This window comes from Patagioenas fasciata, chromosome 38 (assembly GCF_037038585.1).
Source record: "Patagioenas fasciata isolate bPatFas1 chromosome 38, bPatFas1.hap1, whole genome shotgun sequence".
In the NCBI taxonomy this organism is placed as follows: domain Eukaryota; kingdom Metazoa; phylum Chordata; class Aves; order Columbiformes; family Columbidae; genus Patagioenas; species Patagioenas fasciata.
The window spans coordinates 1,585,086-1,602,790 of NC_092557.1; the positions used below are offsets into that span (position 1 = coordinate 1,585,086).

General features: G+C 63.6%; 3 protein-coding genes across 3 annotated transcripts; 2 read left to right on the plus strand and 1 right to left on the minus strand.

Moving 5' to 3' along the window:
- The first annotated feature begins 15 nt into the window (after positions 1 to 15).
- Positions 16 to 5,484, plus strand: TINF2 (TERF1 interacting nuclear factor 2). The gene is made up of 6 exons (XM_071801393.1): positions 16 to 212; positions 1,379 to 1,550; positions 3,173 to 3,289; positions 3,382 to 3,483; positions 3,903 to 4,063; positions 5,385 to 5,484. Exons 1-6 carry the CDS (start codon positions 169 to 171, stop codon positions 5,386 to 5,388), a joined length of 600 nt encoding a protein of 199 aa, XP_071657494.1. The 5' UTR covers positions 16 to 168; the 3' UTR covers positions 5,389 to 5,484.
- Positions 5,485 to 6,447: 963 nt separating this feature from the next.
- Positions 6,448 to 8,787, plus strand: NEDD8 (NEDD8 ubiquitin like modifier). The gene is made up of 4 exons (XM_065859338.2): positions 6,448 to 6,603; positions 7,440 to 7,487; positions 7,601 to 7,683; positions 8,485 to 8,787. The coding sequence occupies exons 1-4, from the start codon at positions 6,586 to 6,588 to the stop codon at positions 8,624 to 8,626; spliced, it is 291 nt and encodes a 96-aa protein (XP_065715410.1). The 5' UTR covers positions 6,448 to 6,585; the 3' UTR covers positions 8,627 to 8,787.
- A 1,199-nt stretch (positions 8,788 to 9,986) lies between these two features.
- On the minus strand, positions 9,987 to 17,622 carry PSMB5 (proteasome 20S subunit beta 5). Its single transcript, XM_065859326.2, has 3 exons — positions 17,234 to 17,622; positions 12,384 to 12,690; positions 9,987 to 10,351 (listed from the first exon to the last, which is right to left on the minus strand). The coding sequence occupies exons 1-3, from the start codon at positions 17,441 to 17,443 to the stop codon at positions 10,026 to 10,028; spliced, it is 843 nt and encodes a 280-aa protein (XP_065715398.1). The 5' UTR covers positions 17,444 to 17,622; the 3' UTR covers positions 9,987 to 10,025.
- Positions 17,623 to 17,705: the final 83 nt, after the last annotated feature.

The following is a 17,705-nucleotide window of genomic DNA, read 5'->3' on the forward strand; positions in this document are numbered from 1 at the left end:
GGGGGGCACGGAGGGGCGGGACTTCCGGCGCGGCCTCCATTTCCGCCGCGGAGCCGCCGCTTTTTGGGTGAAAAGCCCCCGAAAAAGGGCAAAATTCACCAAATTTAAGCAAATCCCCCCAAATTCCCACCCCTGCCCCCCCCTCCCGGGGAGGGGGGAGCGGCGGAAATGACGAAAGCGCCGCGGAAAAGCGCGGGAAATGGGGACGGCAGGTGAGGGGGGGGGGGGCAAGGGGGTGGGGGGGAGGTGGTGGAGTGGGGGGGCGGGGCCACAGGGGGGTGGGCGGGGCCAAGGGGGGTGGGGGGGAGACTGTAGGGTGTGGGCGGGGCCAAGGGGATAGGGGAGGGGCCAAGGGGTTGTGGGCGGGGCCAAGGGAATAGGGGAGGGGCCAAGGGGATAGGGGAGGGGTCCAAGGGGTTGTGGGTGGGGCCAAGGGGCTGTGGGCGGGGCCAAGGGGATAAGGGAGGGACCAAGGGGTTGTGGGCGGGGCCTCGACTGGGTGTGCGGGGCCAGGGAGTGGTGGGTGGGGCTATGGAGCTGGGGGGGGTCTGGATCAGTGGGTGGGGCCAGAGGGCCTAGGAGGGCTGGGTGGGCGGGGCCTCGACTGGGTGGGTGGGGCATCGATTGTGTGGGCGTGGCCACGGCTTAGTGGGCGGGGCCTCAATTGGGTGGGTGGAACCACGGCTTAGTGGGTGGGGCCACGGCTTTGTGGGCGGGGCCTCGACTCGGTGGGAGGAGCCTGGGCTGTGTGGGTGTGGCCACGGAGCTGTGGGCGGAGCCCCGGATTAGTGGGCGGGGCCTCCACTTGGTGGGCGGAGCCTCGGCTGGGTGGGCGTGGCCACGGCTTAGTGGGTGGGGTCACGGCTTTGTGGGCGTGGTCGCCGCGTTGTGGGCGGGGCCTCGACTGGGTGGGAGGAGCCTCGGCTGGGTGGGCGGAGCCACGGCTTTGTGGGCGGGGCCACGATGTGGTGGGCGGGGCTATGGAGCCGGGGTGGGGTTCTTGGTCAGTGGGTCTGGCCACGGAGCTGTGGGCGGAGCCCCGGCTTAGTGGGCGGGGCCTCCACTTGATGGGCGGAGCCTCGACTGGGTGGGTGGGGCCTCGGTTGGGTGGGTGTGGCCACGGCTTAGTGGGCGGGGCCTCGATTGGGTGGGTGGAGCCACGGCTGGGTGGGCGGGGCCACGATGTGGTGGGCGGGGCTATGGAGCCGGGGTGGGGTTCTTGGTCAGTGGGTGTGGCCACGGAGCTGTGGGCGGAGCCCCGGCTTAGTGGGCGGGGCCTCGACTTGGTGGGCGGAGCCTCGACCCAGCGGGCGTGTCCACGGGCGGGTGGGCGGGGTTTCCTGATGCCCCGCCCCCCTCCCCCTCTCTGTCTCCCCAGTTGCGCCCTGGCCCTGCGGGTGGCGCTGGCGGGGGCGTGGCAGGCGGTGCGTGGGCGGAGCCTCAGCCAATGGGGGCGGGTCCTGGCGCTGCTGGAGACCCTGGGGCGGGCGGCCCCGGGGCTCCTGCGCTTCCGGCACTCGGCCCGGCTGCACCTGGGCCTGCGGGCGGCCGTGAGTGGACGACACCTCCCCTGGGGCCCCGCCCTGACGCCAAGATGGCCGACGGGGATCCAAGATGGCCGACGGGGATCCAAGATGGCCGACGGGGACGCAAGATGGCCGACGGGGCCCTAACATGGCCGCCAGTCCCTCAATATGGCCCATAGGGCCCCAAGATGGCCGACAGGACCCCAAGATGGCCGCCAGCGTAAGATGGCCGATGGGGCCCCAAGATGGCCGACAGGTCCCTAAGAGGGCTGGTAGGGCCCCAAGATGGCCGACAGGGCTCCAAGATGGCCGACGAGGCTCCAAGATGGCCGCCAGTCCCTCAATATGGCCGATAGGGCCCCAAGATGGCCCATAGGGCCCCAATATGGCTGATGGGGCCCCAAGATGGCCGCCAGCACAAGATGGCTGATGGGGCCCCAAGATGGCCGACGGGGCCCTAACATGGCCGCCAGCATAAGATGGCCAGTGGGGCCCCAAGATGGCCGACAGGGCCCCAAGGTGGCCCATAGGGCCCCAATATGGCTGATAGGGCTCCAAGATGGCCGACGGTCACATGAGATGGTCGCCAGTCCCAAGATGGCCGACGGGTCCCTAAGAGGGCTGATAGGGCCCCAAGATGGCCGCTGGTCCCCAAGATGGCCGATGGGGCCCTAACATGGCCGCCAGTCCCCAATATGGCCGCCTGACCCAATATGGCCGCCAGTTCCAACATGGCCGCCAATTCCAATATGGCCACCAGTTCCAATATGGCCGCCAGTTTCAATATGGCCGCCAGGGGACCAAGATGGCCGCCACCCCGGGGCATCATGGGAAGGACCTGGGGAGGAAGGTGGCGGCCATATTGGAAATGGCGGCCATATTGGAACCGGCGGCCATATTGGAAATGGCAGCCATATTGGAACTGGCGACCATATTGGAACTGGCGGCCATATTAGGAACTGGCGGCCATATTGGAGCTGGCAGCCATATTGGAACTGGCGGCCATATTGGAACCAGTGGCCATATTGGAGCTGGCGGCCATATTGGAACTGGCAGCCATATTGGGACTGGCGGCCATATTGGGACTGGCGGCCATATTGGATCTGGCAGCCATATTGGAACAGGTGGCCATATTGGACTGGCAGCCATATTGGGCCTGGCGGCCATATTGGAACTGGCGGCCATATTGGAGCTGGCGGCCATATTGGAACTGGCGGCCATATTGGCCCTGGCGGCCATATTGGAACTGGCGGCCATATTGGCCCTGGCGGCCATATTGAACTGGCAGCCATATTGGAGCTGGCGGCCATATTGGAACTGGCGGCCATATTGGCCCTGGCGGCCATATTGGAACTGGCGGCCATATTGGCCCTGGCGGCCATATTGGAACTGGCAGCCATATTGGGCCTGGCGGCCATATTGGAACTGGCAGCCATATTGGAACTGGCGGCCATATTGGAACTGGCAGCCATATTGGAGCTGGCGGCCATATTGGAACTAGCAGCCATATTGGGGCCTGGCGGCCATCTTGTCCCCCCCTTGTCGGCCATCTTGCCCCCCCTTGGCGGCCATCTTGCCCCCCCTTGGCGGCCATCTTGCCCCCCCCTTGGCGGCCATCTTGCCCCTCACCGTCGGCCATCGTGCAGGTGCTGATGCGGATGCTGCGCGAGGCCGAACCCGACGGGCGGATCCTCGACGCCCTCGATTGGTTCTTCCCGGAGGGGGAGGGGCTGGAAGCTCCGCCCCCCGGCCCCACCCAGCCCGTGAGTGACCCCCGGGTTGGGATGAACTGGGTTGAACTGGGTTGAACTGGGGCAACCAGAGGGACCCAGGCGTACCCCGGCTCCGCCCCCAGACTCCGCGTGAGCTCCGATTGGTCGGGGAGGCCCAGGAGAACTTCAGGGAGCTCATACTGGGCTTACTGGGAGATCCAGTGCGGCGGGCCGAGTATTTGGAGGTGAGTCCAGTATAGACCAGTATAGACCAGTATAAACCAGTATGGCCCAGTATGGGGCTTAAGAGCCCTTTCTATGGCTTTTCGGAGCCCAAATGGGTCCCCAGGGGTCCCCCCAACACCCCCAGAGCCAAACCAGTATAAACCAGTATAGACCAGTATAAACCAGTATAGACCAGTATGGACCAGTATGGCCCAGTATGGGGCTTAAGGGCCCTTTCTATGGCTTTTCTGAGCCCAAATGGGTCCCCAGGGGTCCCCCCAACACCCCCAGAGCCAAACCAGTATAAACCAGTATAAACCAGTATAGACCAGTATGGACCAGTGTGGACCTCAATGCACTGGGTACCCCCCCCAGAGGCCAATTGTGGCCTCCCAGTAGCCCCCATTACCCCATAGATCCCCCCCACGTCCCCCCCCAGTGCCCCGGGGGGGGTCCCAGTGCGTCCCAGTTCATCCCAGTCCGTCCCAGTTTGCTGCTGGGCTGGAATACGGCGACCGGTTCCTGGGGTCCCTGGAGGGGCTGTTCCACGAGTTCCTGCGCAGGGTGGAGGCGGCGCTGCCCCCCCCGGAGCCCAGACTGGTGACCATGGGGGGCAATGGGGGCAATGGGGGGCAATGGGGGCAATGGGGGTAATGGGGGCAATGGGGGCAATGGGGGTAATGGGGGGCAATGGGGCAATGGGGGGCAATGGGGGCGATGGGGGCGATGGGGGGCAATGGGGGCAATGGGGGCAATGGGGGCAATGGGGGGCAATGGGGGCAATGGGGCAATGGGGGGAATGGGGGCAATGGGGGCAATGGGGGCAATGGGGGCAATGGGGGCAATGGGGCAATGGGGGGCAATGGGGGCAATGGGGCAATGGGGGGCAATGGGGGCAATGGGGGCAATGGGGGCAATGGGGTCAATGGGGGGCAATGGGGGGCAATGGGCAATGGGGGCAATGGGGGGCAATGGGGCAATGGGGGCAATGGGGGCAATGGGGGCGATGGGGGCAATGGGGATCAATGGGGGGCAATGGGGGCAATGGGGGCAATGGGGGAAATGGGGGGCAATGGGCAGTGGGGGGCAATGGGGGGCAATGGGGACAATGGGGGCAATGGGGGGCAATGGGGGGCAATGGGGATCAATGGGGGGCAATGGGGGTCAATGGGGGCAATGGGGGTCAATGGGGGGCAATGGGGGGCAATGGGGGGCAATGGGGGTCAATGGGGGGCAATGGGGATCAATGGGGGGCAATGGGGGTCAATGGGGGCAATGGGGGCAATGGGGGGCAATGGGGGGCAATGGGGGGCAATGGGGGCAATGGGGGGCAATGGGGGGCAATGGGGGCAATGGGGACTTGGGGGGCAATGGGGGCAATGGGGGGCAATGGGATTCAATGGGCAATGGGGGCAATGGGGGCAATGGGGGGCAATGGGGGGCAATGGGGGTCAATGGGGGGCAATGGGGATCAATGGGGGCAATGGGGATCAATGGGGGGCAATGGGGATCAATGGGGGTCAATGGGGGGCAATGGGGGTCAATGGGCAATGGGGGGCAATGGGCAATGGGGGCAATGGGGGGCAATGGGGGGCAATGGGGGCAATGGGGGGCAATGGGGGCAATGGGGGCAATGGGGGCAATGGGGGTCAATGGGGTCAATGGGGGGCAATGGGGGTCAATGGGGGTCAATGGGGGGCTATGGAGTCAATGGGGGGCAATGGGGGCAATGGGGGGAAATGGGGGGCAATGGGGGTCAATGGGGGCAATGGGGGGCAATGGGGGGCTATGGAGTCAATGGGGGGCAATGGGGGCAATGGGGGGAAATGGGGGGCAATGGGGGTCAATGGGGATCAATGGGGTCAGTGGACGGCCCCGCCTCCCCTCTTTAACCCCGCCCCCTCCCTGGCCCCGCCCCCAGCTGACCGCCCTGGTTCTCAGCCACGCCCCCCCGGGGCCCCGCCCCCCGGAGCTGCCAATCCTCAGCCGCTACCTCAGCGACGTGGGACACGCCCCCCTGGGTAGGGCGGGGCCTCAAGGGGGGGGCGGAGCCTCGGGGGGGGCGTGGCCTCACACCCCCCCAATTCATCCCCATTCCCCCCCCCCAGTCCCTCCCGTGGCTCCGCCCCCTCCGCGGCCCCGCCGCCTCCGCAGGCTCCGCCCCCTCCAGCCGCCGCCATTGGGTGAGTGCCAAGGGGGCGTGGCCAAGGGGGCGTGGCCAATGGGGACCCCCAGTTCACCCCATTCCCCGCCCCCCATAGAGTTCATCGGTGACCCCGAAGTGACCCCGCCCAAGAAGGTAATTAGTGTGGGGGGGTGCTAATTAGCATGGGGGGTGCTAATTAGCGTGGGCGGGCTTAATGACCAAGGGGGGGGTGCTAATTAAGTTGGATAATTAACGGCGTAGGGGTTAATTAACCCGCTTTCCCCCCGCAGGCTCGTCCCCGCTGCTCCCCGCCCCCCCCCGGTGAGTCCCCCCCTCGCCCTAATTAAGCCCCAGAGCTTAATTAACCCGCTGCTAATTAACGAGCCGTTAATTCCAAGGCGCTGCCAAATAAGGAGCCAAAGGGCTCCCCCACGAAGCCAAACCCCGCCCCCCGCGCTCCCTGATTGGCCCGCGGCCGCTCCGCCCGCTCCTGATTGGCTCAAACCCCGCGCCGCATTGCTGGCAACCGGACCGAACCACCGCGGGGGGAGCCGGGGGGGGGCGAACCCCTTTAAAATCCCTTAAAACGCCCTAAATCGGTTCAAACGCCTTCAGCGCCGCTTGGGGGGGACGGGGCGGCGCCCCCAATGCTCCGTTCGGCGGTGAAAAACGCGTAAAAAACCGATTTTTGGTCATTTTTGGGGGTTTTGCCGCTTCGCCCCCCCCCCCGTGCGTGGCGCGGTGGGCGGGGCGAGGCGCGCAGCCAATCAGAGCGCGGGGGGGGCGGTGCGGCGGCGCCATTTTGAGCGGAGCGGCCGAGGCGGGAGGAGCGGGGGGAGCTCGCTCGTTAAATTGGTTGTTAATTAATTAATGAAGGGCGGGGTTAATTAAAGGCGGGGTTAATTAGGGGGGGAGGTGTTCCTGGGTGTGGTTTGGGGGTGATTTCCGCTTCCGGCCGAGCGGGGAAAGCGACGCGATGCTCATTAAAGTGAAGGTGAGGGGGGCGCGGGGCATTGTGGGTGGGGGGGGGGCACCATTTACCCCCATTGAACCCCATTGACCCCCATTGAACCCCATTGAACCCCATTGGTCCCCATTGAGCCCCATTGAGCCCCATTGGTCCCCATTGGTCCCCATTGAGCCCCATTGGTCCCCATTGAAATGAATTGAGCCCCATTGACCCCCCCCCCAGTGTCTCCCAGTGCCCCCCAGTTCATCCCAGTGACCCCTTTAATGTCTCCCAGTTCATCCCAGTGCCCCCCAGTTCATCCCAGTTCATCCCAGTGACCCCTTTAATGTATCCCAGTTCATCCCAGTGACCCCCAGTTCATCCCAGTGGCTCCTTTAATGTCTCCCAGTTCATCCCAGTGACCCCCCAGTTCATCCCAGTGCCCCACAGATCCCTCCCAGTTCATCCCATTGACCCCCATTGCACCCCATTGACCCCATTGCCCCCCATTGACTTCTATGGGCCCCTATGGGTCCCATTGACTCCCATGGGTCCCTATGGGTCTCTATGGGTCTCTGTGGGTCTCTATGACTCCCATTGCCCCCATTGCCCCCCATTGCCCCCCATTGCCCCCCATTACCCCCATTGCCCCCCTTGCCCCCCATTGCCCCCATTGCTCCCATTGCCCCATTGACCCCATTGCCCCCCATTGCCCCCCATTGCCCCATTGACCCCATTGCCCCCCATTACCCCATTGCCCCCATTGCCCCATTGCCCCCCATTGCCCCCCATTGATCCCCATTGCCCATATTGCCCCCCATTGCCCCCCATTGCCCCCCATTGCCCCCATTGACCCCCATTGCCCCCCATTGCTCCCCCAGACCCTGACGGGCAAAGAGATCGAGATCGACATCGAACCCACCGACAAGGTAGGGAAGCCCCGCCCCTTTGGGGGCCTTTTGGCCACGCCCCCTTGTGGCTGAGGCTCCGCCCCCTCCTGGCCCCGCCCCCTCTCATTTTGGGGGGGGGGTTTGGGGGGCAGGTGGAGCGGATCAAGGAGAGGGTGGAGGAGAAAGAGGGGATCCCCCCCCAGCAACAGAGGCTGATCTACAGTGGGAAGCAGATGTGAGCTGGGGGGCTATGGGGGCTATGGGGCTATGGGGGGCAATGGGGGTCAATGGGGCTATGGGGGCAATGGGGCTATGGGGGCAATGGGGGTCAATGGGGCTATGGGGGCAATGGGGCTATGGGGGCAATGGGGGGCAATGGGCAGTGGGGTCAATGGGGGTCAATGGGGAATGGGGGGCAATGGGAGTCAATGGGACCCATAGAGACCCATAGGGACCCATAGAGACCAATGGGAGTGAATGGGACCCATAGGGGCCCATAGGGGGCAATGGGGGACAATGGGGGACAATGGGGGCAATGGAGGGCAATGGGGGGCAATGGGGGGAATGGGGGGCAATGGGGATCAATGGGGGGCAATGGGGGCAATGGGGGGCAATGGGGGCAATGGGGGCAATGGGGGGCAATGGGGGCAATGGGGGCAATGGGGGCAATGGGGGGCAATGGGGGCAATGGGGGCAATGGGGGGCAATGGGGAAATGGGGGCAATGGGGGGCAATGGGGATCAATGGGGGCAATGGGGGGCAATGGGGGTCAATGGGGGCAATGGGAGTCAATGGGGATCAATTGGGGTCAATGGGGGGCAATGGGGATCAATGGGGATCAATGGGGGGCAATGGGGATCAATGGGGGTCAATGGGAGTCAATGGGGATCAATGGGGGTCAATGGGGGGCAATGGGGGTCAGTGGGGATCAATGAGGGGCTCCGAGGTGGGCGTGGCTTAGCCCAGGGGTGGGCGTGCCCTCCCCCGCCGGTGGGCGTGTCCTCAGCCCCTCCCTCTCTCCCATTGGCTCCCCCAGGAACGACGAGAAAACCGCGGCCGACTACAAAATCCAGGGGGGGTCGGTGCTGCACCTGGTGCTGGCGCTCAGGGGCGGGGCTTCCGGGGGCGGGGCCACGGGGGGCGGGGCCTCCAGGGGGCGGGGCCTCCGGGGAGCCTGAAACACGGGGCGGTCTGAATGGAGGGCGTGGCCACGAGGGGGCGTGGCCATGAAGGGGCGGAGCCACCCCCAACACTCCCCCCCCCCGCCGGCTGAGTTGGTTTCGCCCGCCCCCCCCCACCCTGGGTTCAATAATAAAGGGAATTGGGGCATTTTGGGGCATTTTGGGCCCATTTTGGGTCCATTTTGAGTCATTTTGGGTCATTTGGGGTCCATTTTGGGTCATTTGGGGTCCATTTTGGGTCATTTTGGGTCCATTTTGGGTCATTTGGGGTCCATTTTGGGTCCATTTTGGGTCATTTTGTGTCAATTTTGCTCAATTTGGGGCCATTTTGGGTCAATTTTGGGAACATTTTGGGTCATTTTGAGTCATTTTGGGTTCATTTTGGGTCCATTTTGGGTCATTTTGGGTCCATTTTGATTCATTTTGGGTCCATTCTGGGCCATTTTGGGTTCATTTTGATTCATTTGGGGTCATTTTGGGTCCATTTTTGGTCATTTTGGGTCAATTTTGGGTCCATTCTGGGTCCCCTATTTGGGTCCCTTGGGGCACTCCTGGGTCCCCTATTGGGCCCATTGGGGCACTCCTGGGTCCCTTGGGGCACTCCTGGGTCCCCTATTGGGGTCCATTGGGGCACTCCTGGGTCCCTTGGGTCCTCTATTTGGGTCCATTGGGGCACTCCTGGGTCCTTCTGGGGCATTCCTGGGTCCCTCTGGTGTATTCCTGGGGTCCCTTTGGGGCACTCCTGGGTCCCTTGGGGCACTCCTGGGTCCCCCAGGAGCCTCATTCCAGTCCCTTTGGGGCACTCCTGGGTCCCTTGGGGCACTCCTGGGTCCCCATTCACCCACTCCCCCCCCCTCCCCTCCTCCTAGAACCCAATGCATTTGTTCACTCTGAACCCTACTGACGATCCCCAATAGAACCCAATGGATCCCCAGTCCTCTGGGGCACTCCTGGGTCCCTCTGGGGCACTCCTGGGTCCCTCTGGTGTATTCTTGGGGTCCCTTGGGGCACTCCTGGGTCCCCCAGGAGCCTCATTCCCGTCCCTTTGGGGCACTCCTGGGTCCCTTTGGGGCACTCCTGGGTCCCTTGGGGAACTCCTGGGTCCCTTTGGGGCACTCCTGGGTCCCTCTGGGGCACTCCTGGGTCCTTCTGGGGCACTCCTGGGTCCCTCTGGGGCACTCCTGGGTCCCTCTGGTGTATTCTTGGGGTCCCTTGGGGCACTCCTGGGTCCCTTGGGGCACTCCTGGGTCCCCATTCACCCACTCCCCCCCCTCCCCTCCTCATAGAACCCAATGCATTTGTTCACTCTGAACCCTACTGACGATCCCCAATAGAACCCAATGGCTCCCAGCTCCACTTGAGCTCAGCACCCCCGGACTTTCGGGGCTTCTTTAATTCACGGGGTTGGCTCCTCCCCTTGGGGTTCCCCCCCATAAGTGTGGGGCTGGGCCCCATAGCGCCCCTGCAGGTCGGCCATGTTGTCGCAAGAGACGCGACGCCACCCTCGGGGTCCTACGTGGTAGACGGAGACGCGGCCGCCGGAGTAGGCGTCTCGGGTGGCCGCCTGGAAGATGGCGCGGCGGGCCAGGGCGCAGGCGGCGTCCACGGACAGCCCGGGGCGCAGGGAGCGGTCGAGGACCCCGTAGGCGTAGGTGGAGCCGGAGCCGACGGAGAAGGCGGAGCCGGGGACGCGGGTGCCCTCGCTGTCCACGTAGTACAGGCCTGGGGGGGACGCGGAGGTTGAGACATAGGGAGACGGGGGTTGAGGGGTAGGGAGGGAGAGAGAGCGGGGAGGGGAATGGGGCAATGGGGGGCAGGGGGAGGCAATGGAACTCAATGGAAGTCAATGGGGGTCAATGGGAGTCAATGGAAGTCAATGGGGGGCAAGGGGAGTCAATGGAACTCAGTGGAAGTCAGTGGGGGGCAATGGGGGTCAATGGAAGCCAATGGAAGTCAATGGGGGGCAATGGGGGGCAATGGAAGTCAATGGGGATCAATGGGAGTCAATGGAAGTCAATGAGGTCAATGGAAGTCAATGGAAGTCAATGGGAGTCAATGGGGGGCAATGGGGGGCAAGGGGAGTCAATGGAAGCCAATGGAAGTCAATGGAAGTCAATGGGGTCAATGGAAGTCAATGGGGGCAATGGGAGTCAATGGGGGCAATGGGGTCAATGGGAGTCAATGGGAGTCAATGGGAGTCAATGGGAGTCAATGGGGGTCAATGGAAGTCAATGGGAGTCAATGGGAGTCAATGGGAGTCAATGGGAGTCAATGGGGGTCAACGGGAGTCAATGGGAGTCAATGGGAGTCAATGGGGGGCAGTGGGGGCAATGGGAGTCAATGGAAGCCAATGGAAACCAATGGAAGTCAATGGGGGTCAAGGGAAGCCAATGGAAGTCAATGGGGGGCAATGGGGGACAATGGAGGGCAATGGGGATCAATGGAAGTCAATGGGGATCAATGGGAGTCAATGGAACTCAATGGGGGGCAATGGGGGGCAATGGGGGCAATGGGAGTCAATGAGATCAATGGAAGTCAATGGAACTCAATGGGGGTCAAGGGAAGCCAATGGAAGTCAACGGGAGTCAATGGGAGTGAATGGGAGTCAATGGGGGGCAGTGGGGGCAATGGGAGTCAATGGAAGCCAATGGAAACCAATGGAAGTCAATGGGGGTCAAGGGAAGCCAATGGAAGTCAATGGGGGGCAATGGGGGGCAATGGGGATCAATGGAAGTCAATGGGGATCAATGGAAGTCAATGGGGATCAATGGGGGTCAAGGGAAGCCCATGGGGGGCAATGGGGGGCAATGGGGGGCAATGGAAGTCAATGGAAGTCAATGGAAGTCAATGGAAGTCAATGGGGATCAATGGGGGTCAATGGGGGTCAATGGGGTCAATGGAAGCCAATGGAAGTCAATGGGGGGCAATGGGGGGCAATGGCGGGCAATGGGGGGCAATGGGGGGCAATGGGATCAATGGAAGTCAATGGGGTCAATGGGAGACAATGGGGCAATGAGAGTCAATGGGGGTCAATGGGAGTCAATGGGGGGCAATGGGGGTCAATGGGGATCAATGGGGGCAATGGGGATCAATGGGGGACAGTGGGGGACAATGGGGGGTAATGTAAGTCAATGGGAGGCAATGGCGGGCAATGGGGGCAATGGGGATCAATGGGGGGCAATAGAGACCGATAGAGATCAATGGGGGGCAATGGGGGTCATTAGAGACCCATACAGGTCAATGGGGTCAATGGGGTCAATGGGAGACAATGGGAACCGTTGGTGGCCATGGGGGGTCAATGGTGGCCATGGAGACCCACTGGTGGCCCCGCCAGTTCTGGGTGACCCCCATTGATCCCCATTGACCTCCATTGATCCCCATTGACCCCCATTGATCCCCATTGACCCCCACTGAGTCCCATTGACTTCCATTGACCCCCATTGACTCCCATTGACCTCCATTGACCCCCATTGACTCCCATTGACTCCCATTGATCCCCATTGACCCCCATTGATCCCCATTGCCCCCCATTGACCTCCATTGACCCCCATTGATCCCCATTGACCCCCATTGACCCAAGACCTTGACCAATGGCCAACAAGACCTCAACCCAATGCAATGGCAACCATTGACTCCCATTGGCCACCATTGACTCCCATTGCCTCCCAACGACCCCCATTGACTCCCAACGACCCCCATTGACTCCCATTGACTCCCATTGACCCCCAGTGCCCCCCAGTGCCCCCAGCCCCACCTGGCCCCCTCTTGTCCCAGCCGGCGATCATGGTGCCCATGCTCAGCCCCATGCCCCGGTACTGATAGACCATGTTGGCCAGCAGCTTGGAGGCGGCGGCCACCGAGATGGGCTCCTTGTTGCGCAGGCGGTACACCCGGCACTGCCGGGCCAACAGGCGCTCCCAGAAGCTACAATCGGCCGCACCGCCGGCCATGGTGCCGATGAGGGAGGCGTTGATCTCCAGAACCTTCTCCACGCTTTGGGAGGCGATGTAGGAACCGGCGGTGGCCCGAGAGTCCACGGCGACCACCACGCCATGGGGGAACTGGGGGGAGAGAGGGGGTTATGGGGGTTGGGGGGGTCCTAAAATGGGTTTTGGGGGGTTTGGGGGGGATTATTGGGTCGCTCTGGGGTTATATTGGGGCGCTCCGGGGTCCACAAGGGGCACTCCTGGGTCCCTCTGGGGCACTCCTGGGTCCCTCTGGGGGGGTATTGGGGATCTATGGGGCATTCCTGGGTCCCTCTGGGGCACTCCTGGGTCCCTCTGGGGGGGTATTGGGGATCTATGCGCATTCCTGGGTCCCCAAGGGGCACTCCTGGGTCCCTCTGGGGGGGTATTGGGGTCTATGGGGCATTCCTGGGTCCCTCTGGGGCACTCCTGGGTCCCTCTGGGAGGGTATTGGGGACCTATGGGGCACTCCTGGGTCCCTCTGGGGCACTCCTGGGTCCCTCTGGGGGGGTATTGGGGATCTATGGGGCATTCCTGGGTCCCTCTGGGGGGGTATTGAGGATATTGGGGCATTCCTGGGTCCCTCTGGGGCACTCCTGGGTCCCTCTGGGGGGGTATTGGGGATCTATGGGGCATTCCTGGGTCCCTCTGGGGCACTCCTGGGTCCCTCTGGGGGGGTCTTGGGGATCTATGGGGCATTCCTGGGTCCCTCTGGGGCACTCCTGGGTCCCTCTGGGGGGGTATTGGGGATGTATGGGGCATTCCTGGGTCCCTCTGGGGCACTCCTGGGTCCCTCTGGGGGGGTATTGGGGATCTATGGGGCACTCCTGGGTCCCTCTGGGGGCACTCCTGGGTCCCTCTGGGGGGATATTGAGGATCTATGGGGCATTCCTGGGTCCCTATGGGGCACTCCTGGGTCCCTCTGGGGGGTATTGGGGATCTATGGGGCATTCCTGGGTCCCTCTGGGGCACTCCTGGGTCCCTCTGGCGGGGTATTGGGGATCTATGGGGCACTCCTGGGTCCCTCTGGGGGCACTCCTGGGTCCCTCTGGGTGGGTATTGGGGATCTATGGGGCACTCCTGGGTCCCTCTGGGGCACTCCTGGGTCCCTCTGGGGGGGTATTGGGGATCTATGGGGCATTCCTGGGTCCCTCTGGGGCACTCCTGGGTCCCTCTGGGGGGGTATTGGGGATCTATGGGGCATTCCTGGGTCCCTCTGGGGCACTCCTGGGTCCCTCTGGGGGGGTATTGAGGTCTATGGGGCACTCCTGGGTCCCTCTGGGGCACTCCTGGGTCCCTCTGGGGGGTATTGGGGATCTATGGCGCATTCCTGGGTCCCTCTGGGGCACTCCTGGGTCCCTCTGGGGGGGTCTTGGGGATCTATGGGGCATTCCTGGGTCCCTCTGGGGCACTCCTGGGTCCCTCTGGGGGGGTATTGGGGATATTGGGGCATTCCTGGGTCCCTCTGGGGCACTCCTGGGTCCCTCTGGGGGGGTATTGGGGATCTATGGGGCATTCCTGGGTCCCTCTGGGGCACTCCTGGGTCCCTCTCGGGGGGCTATTGGGGATCTATGGGGCACTCCTGGGTCCCTCTGGGGGGGTATTGGGGATCTATGGGGCACTCCTGGGTCCCTCTGGGGCACTCCTGGGTCCCTCTGGGGGGGTATTGGGGATCTATGGGGCACTCCTGGGTCCCTCTGGGGCACTCCTGGGTCCCTCTGGGGGGGTATTGGGGACCTATGGGGCACTCCTGGGTCCCTCTGGGGCACTCCTGGGTCCCTCTGGGGGACTCCTGGGTCCCTCTGGGGGGGTATTGGGGATCTATGGGGCATTCCTGGGTCCCTCAGGGGTACTCCTGGGTCCCTCTGGGGGGGTATTGGGGATCTATGGGGCATTCCTGGGTCCCTCAGGGGTACTCCTGGGTCCCTCTGGGGGGTATTGGGGATCTATGGGGCATTCCTGGGTCCCTCTGGGGCACTCCTGGGTCCCTCTTGGGGGGTATTGGGGTCTATGGGGCATTCCTGGGTCCCTCTGGGGCACTCCTGGGTCCCTCTGGGGGGGTATTGGGGATCTATGGGGCATTCCTGGGTCCCTCTGGGGGACTCCTGGGTCCCTCTGGGGGGGTATTGGGGATCTATGGGGCATTCCTGGGTCCCTCTGGGGGGGTATTGAGGATATTGGGGCATTCCTGGGTCCCTCTGGGGCACTCCTGGGTCCCTCGTGGGGGGTATTGGGGTCTATGGGGCACTCCTGGGTCCCTCTGGGGGTTTTGGGGGCACTCCTGGGTCCCTCTGGGGGGGTATTGAGGTCTATGGGGCATTCCTGGGTCCCTCTTGGGCACTCCTGGGTCCCTCTGGGGGGGTATTGGGGATGTATGGGGCATTCCTGGGTCCCTCTGGGGCACTCCTGGGTCCCTCTGGGGGGGTACTGGGGATCTATGGGGCACTCCTGGGTCCCTCTGGGGTTGTACTGGGGATCTATGGGGCATTCCTGGGTCCCTCTGGGGCACTCCTGGGTCCCTCTGGGGGGGTACTGAGGATCTATGGGGCACTCCTGGGTCCCTCTGGGGTTGTACTGGGGATCTATGGGGCATTCCTGGGTCCCTCTGGGGCACTCCTGGGTCCCTCTGGGGGGGTACTGAGGATCTATGGGGCATTCCTGGGTCCCTCTGGGGCACTCCTGGGTCCCTCTGGGGGGGTATTGGGGATCTATGGGGCACTCCTGGGTCCCTCTGGGGCACTCCTGGGTCCCTCTGGGGGGGTATTGGGGTCTATGGGGCACTCCTGGGTCCCTCTTGGGCACTCCTGGGTCCCTCTGGGGGGGGGTATTGGGGATGTATGGGGCATTCCTGGGTCCCTCTGGGGCACTCCTGGGTCCCTCTGGGGGGGTCTTGGGGATCTATGGGGCATTCCTGGGTCCCTCTGGGGCACTCCTGGGTCCCTCTGGGGGGGTCTTGGGGATCTATGGGGCATTCCTGGGTCCCTCTAGGGCACTCCTGGGTCCCTCTGGGGGGGTATTGGGGTCTATGGGGCATTCCTGGGTCCCTCTGGGGTACTCCTGGGTCCCTCTGGGGGGGTATTGGGGTCTATGGGGCATTCCTGGGTCCCTCTTGGGCACTCCTGGGTCCCTCTGGGGGTTTTGGGGGCATTCCTGGGTCCCTCTGGGGCACTCCTGGGTCCCTCTGGGGGGGTACTGAGGATCTATGGGGCATTCCTGGGTCCCTCTGGGGGGGTATTGGGGATCTATGGGGCACTCCTGGGTCCCTCTGGGGCACTCCTGGGTCCCTCTGGGGGGGTATTGAGGATCTATGGGGCATTCCTGGGTCCCCAAGGGGCACTCCTGGGTCCCTCTGGGGGTTTTGGGGGCACTCCTGGGTCCCTCTGGGGGGGTATTGGGGATATTGGGGCATTCCTGGGTCCCTCTGGGGCACTCCTGGGTCCCTCTGGGGGGGTATTGAGGATATTGGGGCATTCCTGGGTCCCTCTGGGGCACTCCTGGGTCCCTCTGGGGGGGTATTGGGGATCTATGGGGCACTCCTGGGTCCCTCTGGGGCACTCCTGGGTCCCTCGGGGGAGGTATTGGGGATCTATGGGGCATTCCTGGGTCCCTCTGGGGGGGTACTGGGGATCTATGGGGCATTCCTGGGTCCCTCTGGGGCACTCCTGGGTCCCTCTGGGGGGGTATTGGGGTCTATGGGGCATTCCTGGGTCCCTCTGGGGTACTCCTGGGTCCCTCTGGGGGGGTATTGGGGATGTATGGGGCATTCCTGGGTCCCTCTGGGGTACTCCTGGGTCCCTCTGGGGGGGTATTGGGGTCTATGGGGCATTCCTGGGTCCCTCTTGGGCACTCCTGGGTCCCTCTGGGGGTTTTGGGGGCACTCCTGGGTCCCTCTGGGGGGGTATTGGGGATCTATGGGGCATTCCTGGGTCCCTCTGGGGCACTCCTGGGTCCCTCTGGGGGGGTATTGGGGATATTGGGGCATTCCTGGGTCCCTCTGGGGCACTCCTGGGTCCCTCTGGGGGGGTATCAAGGATATTGGGGCATTCCTGGGTCCCTCTGGGGCACTCCTGGGTCCCTCTGGGGGGTATTGGGGATCTATGGGGCATTCCTGGGTCCCTCTGGGGCACTCCTGGGTCCCTCTGTGGGGGTATTGGGGTCTATGGGGCACTCCTGGGTCCCTCTGGGGGGTATTGGGTATCTATGGGGCATTCCTGGGTCCCTCTGGGGGGGTATTGGGGATCTATGGGGCATTCCTGGGTCCCTCTGGAGGGGTATTGGGGATATTGGGGCATTCCTGGGTCCCTCAGGGGTACTCCTGGGTCCCTCTGGGGGGGTATTGGGGATCTATGGGGCATTCCTGGGTCCCTCTGGAGGGGTATTGGGGATATTGGGGCATTCCTGGGTCCCTCTGGGGCACTCCTGGGTCCCTCTGGGGGGGTACTGAGGATCTATGGGGCATTCCTGGGTCCCTCTGGGGCACTCCTGGGTCCCTCTGGGGGGGTATTGAGGATCTATGGGGCATTCCTGGGTCCCTCTGGGGGGGTATTGGGGACCTATGGGGCACTCCTGGGTCCCTCCCCGAACTCCTGGGTCCCCCGGGGCACTCCTGGGTCCCCCGGGGCACTCCTGGGTCCCTCACCTTGCAGGCCAGGGTTGTGGTTCCATGCAGGATCCGGATCCCGGGCCCCGGCAGCTCCGTGGGTTCGAATCCCCAGCGCGGCGCCTCCAGCAACGGGAAGCGCCCGTTTTGGGGCCAAATCTCCCCCTTTTGGGGCTTTTCCCCCTCATTTTGGGACAAATCCAGCAGCTTTTGGGTCTCCCATGAGTTCAGAATATTCGCCAGCGCCATCTTGGAGCGCAAAGGCTGCTGGGAGTGGCCAAAAAGGGGCGAAACCGCCCCAAAAAAGAGGCGGGGAGGCGCATGCGCCGCGGGAAAAACGCCCGGAGACGCGCGGGGATTGGACGGAGCGTTGCTAAGCGACCAGAAAAGGCGAGCGGGGATTGGCTGGCCGCGCCGGCAAGGGGAGGGGAGCGCGGATTGGTGGGCGCGTTGCTAAGGGGAGGGGGAGCGGGGGGTGAGGGGGAGCGCGGATTGGACGCCGCGTTGCTAA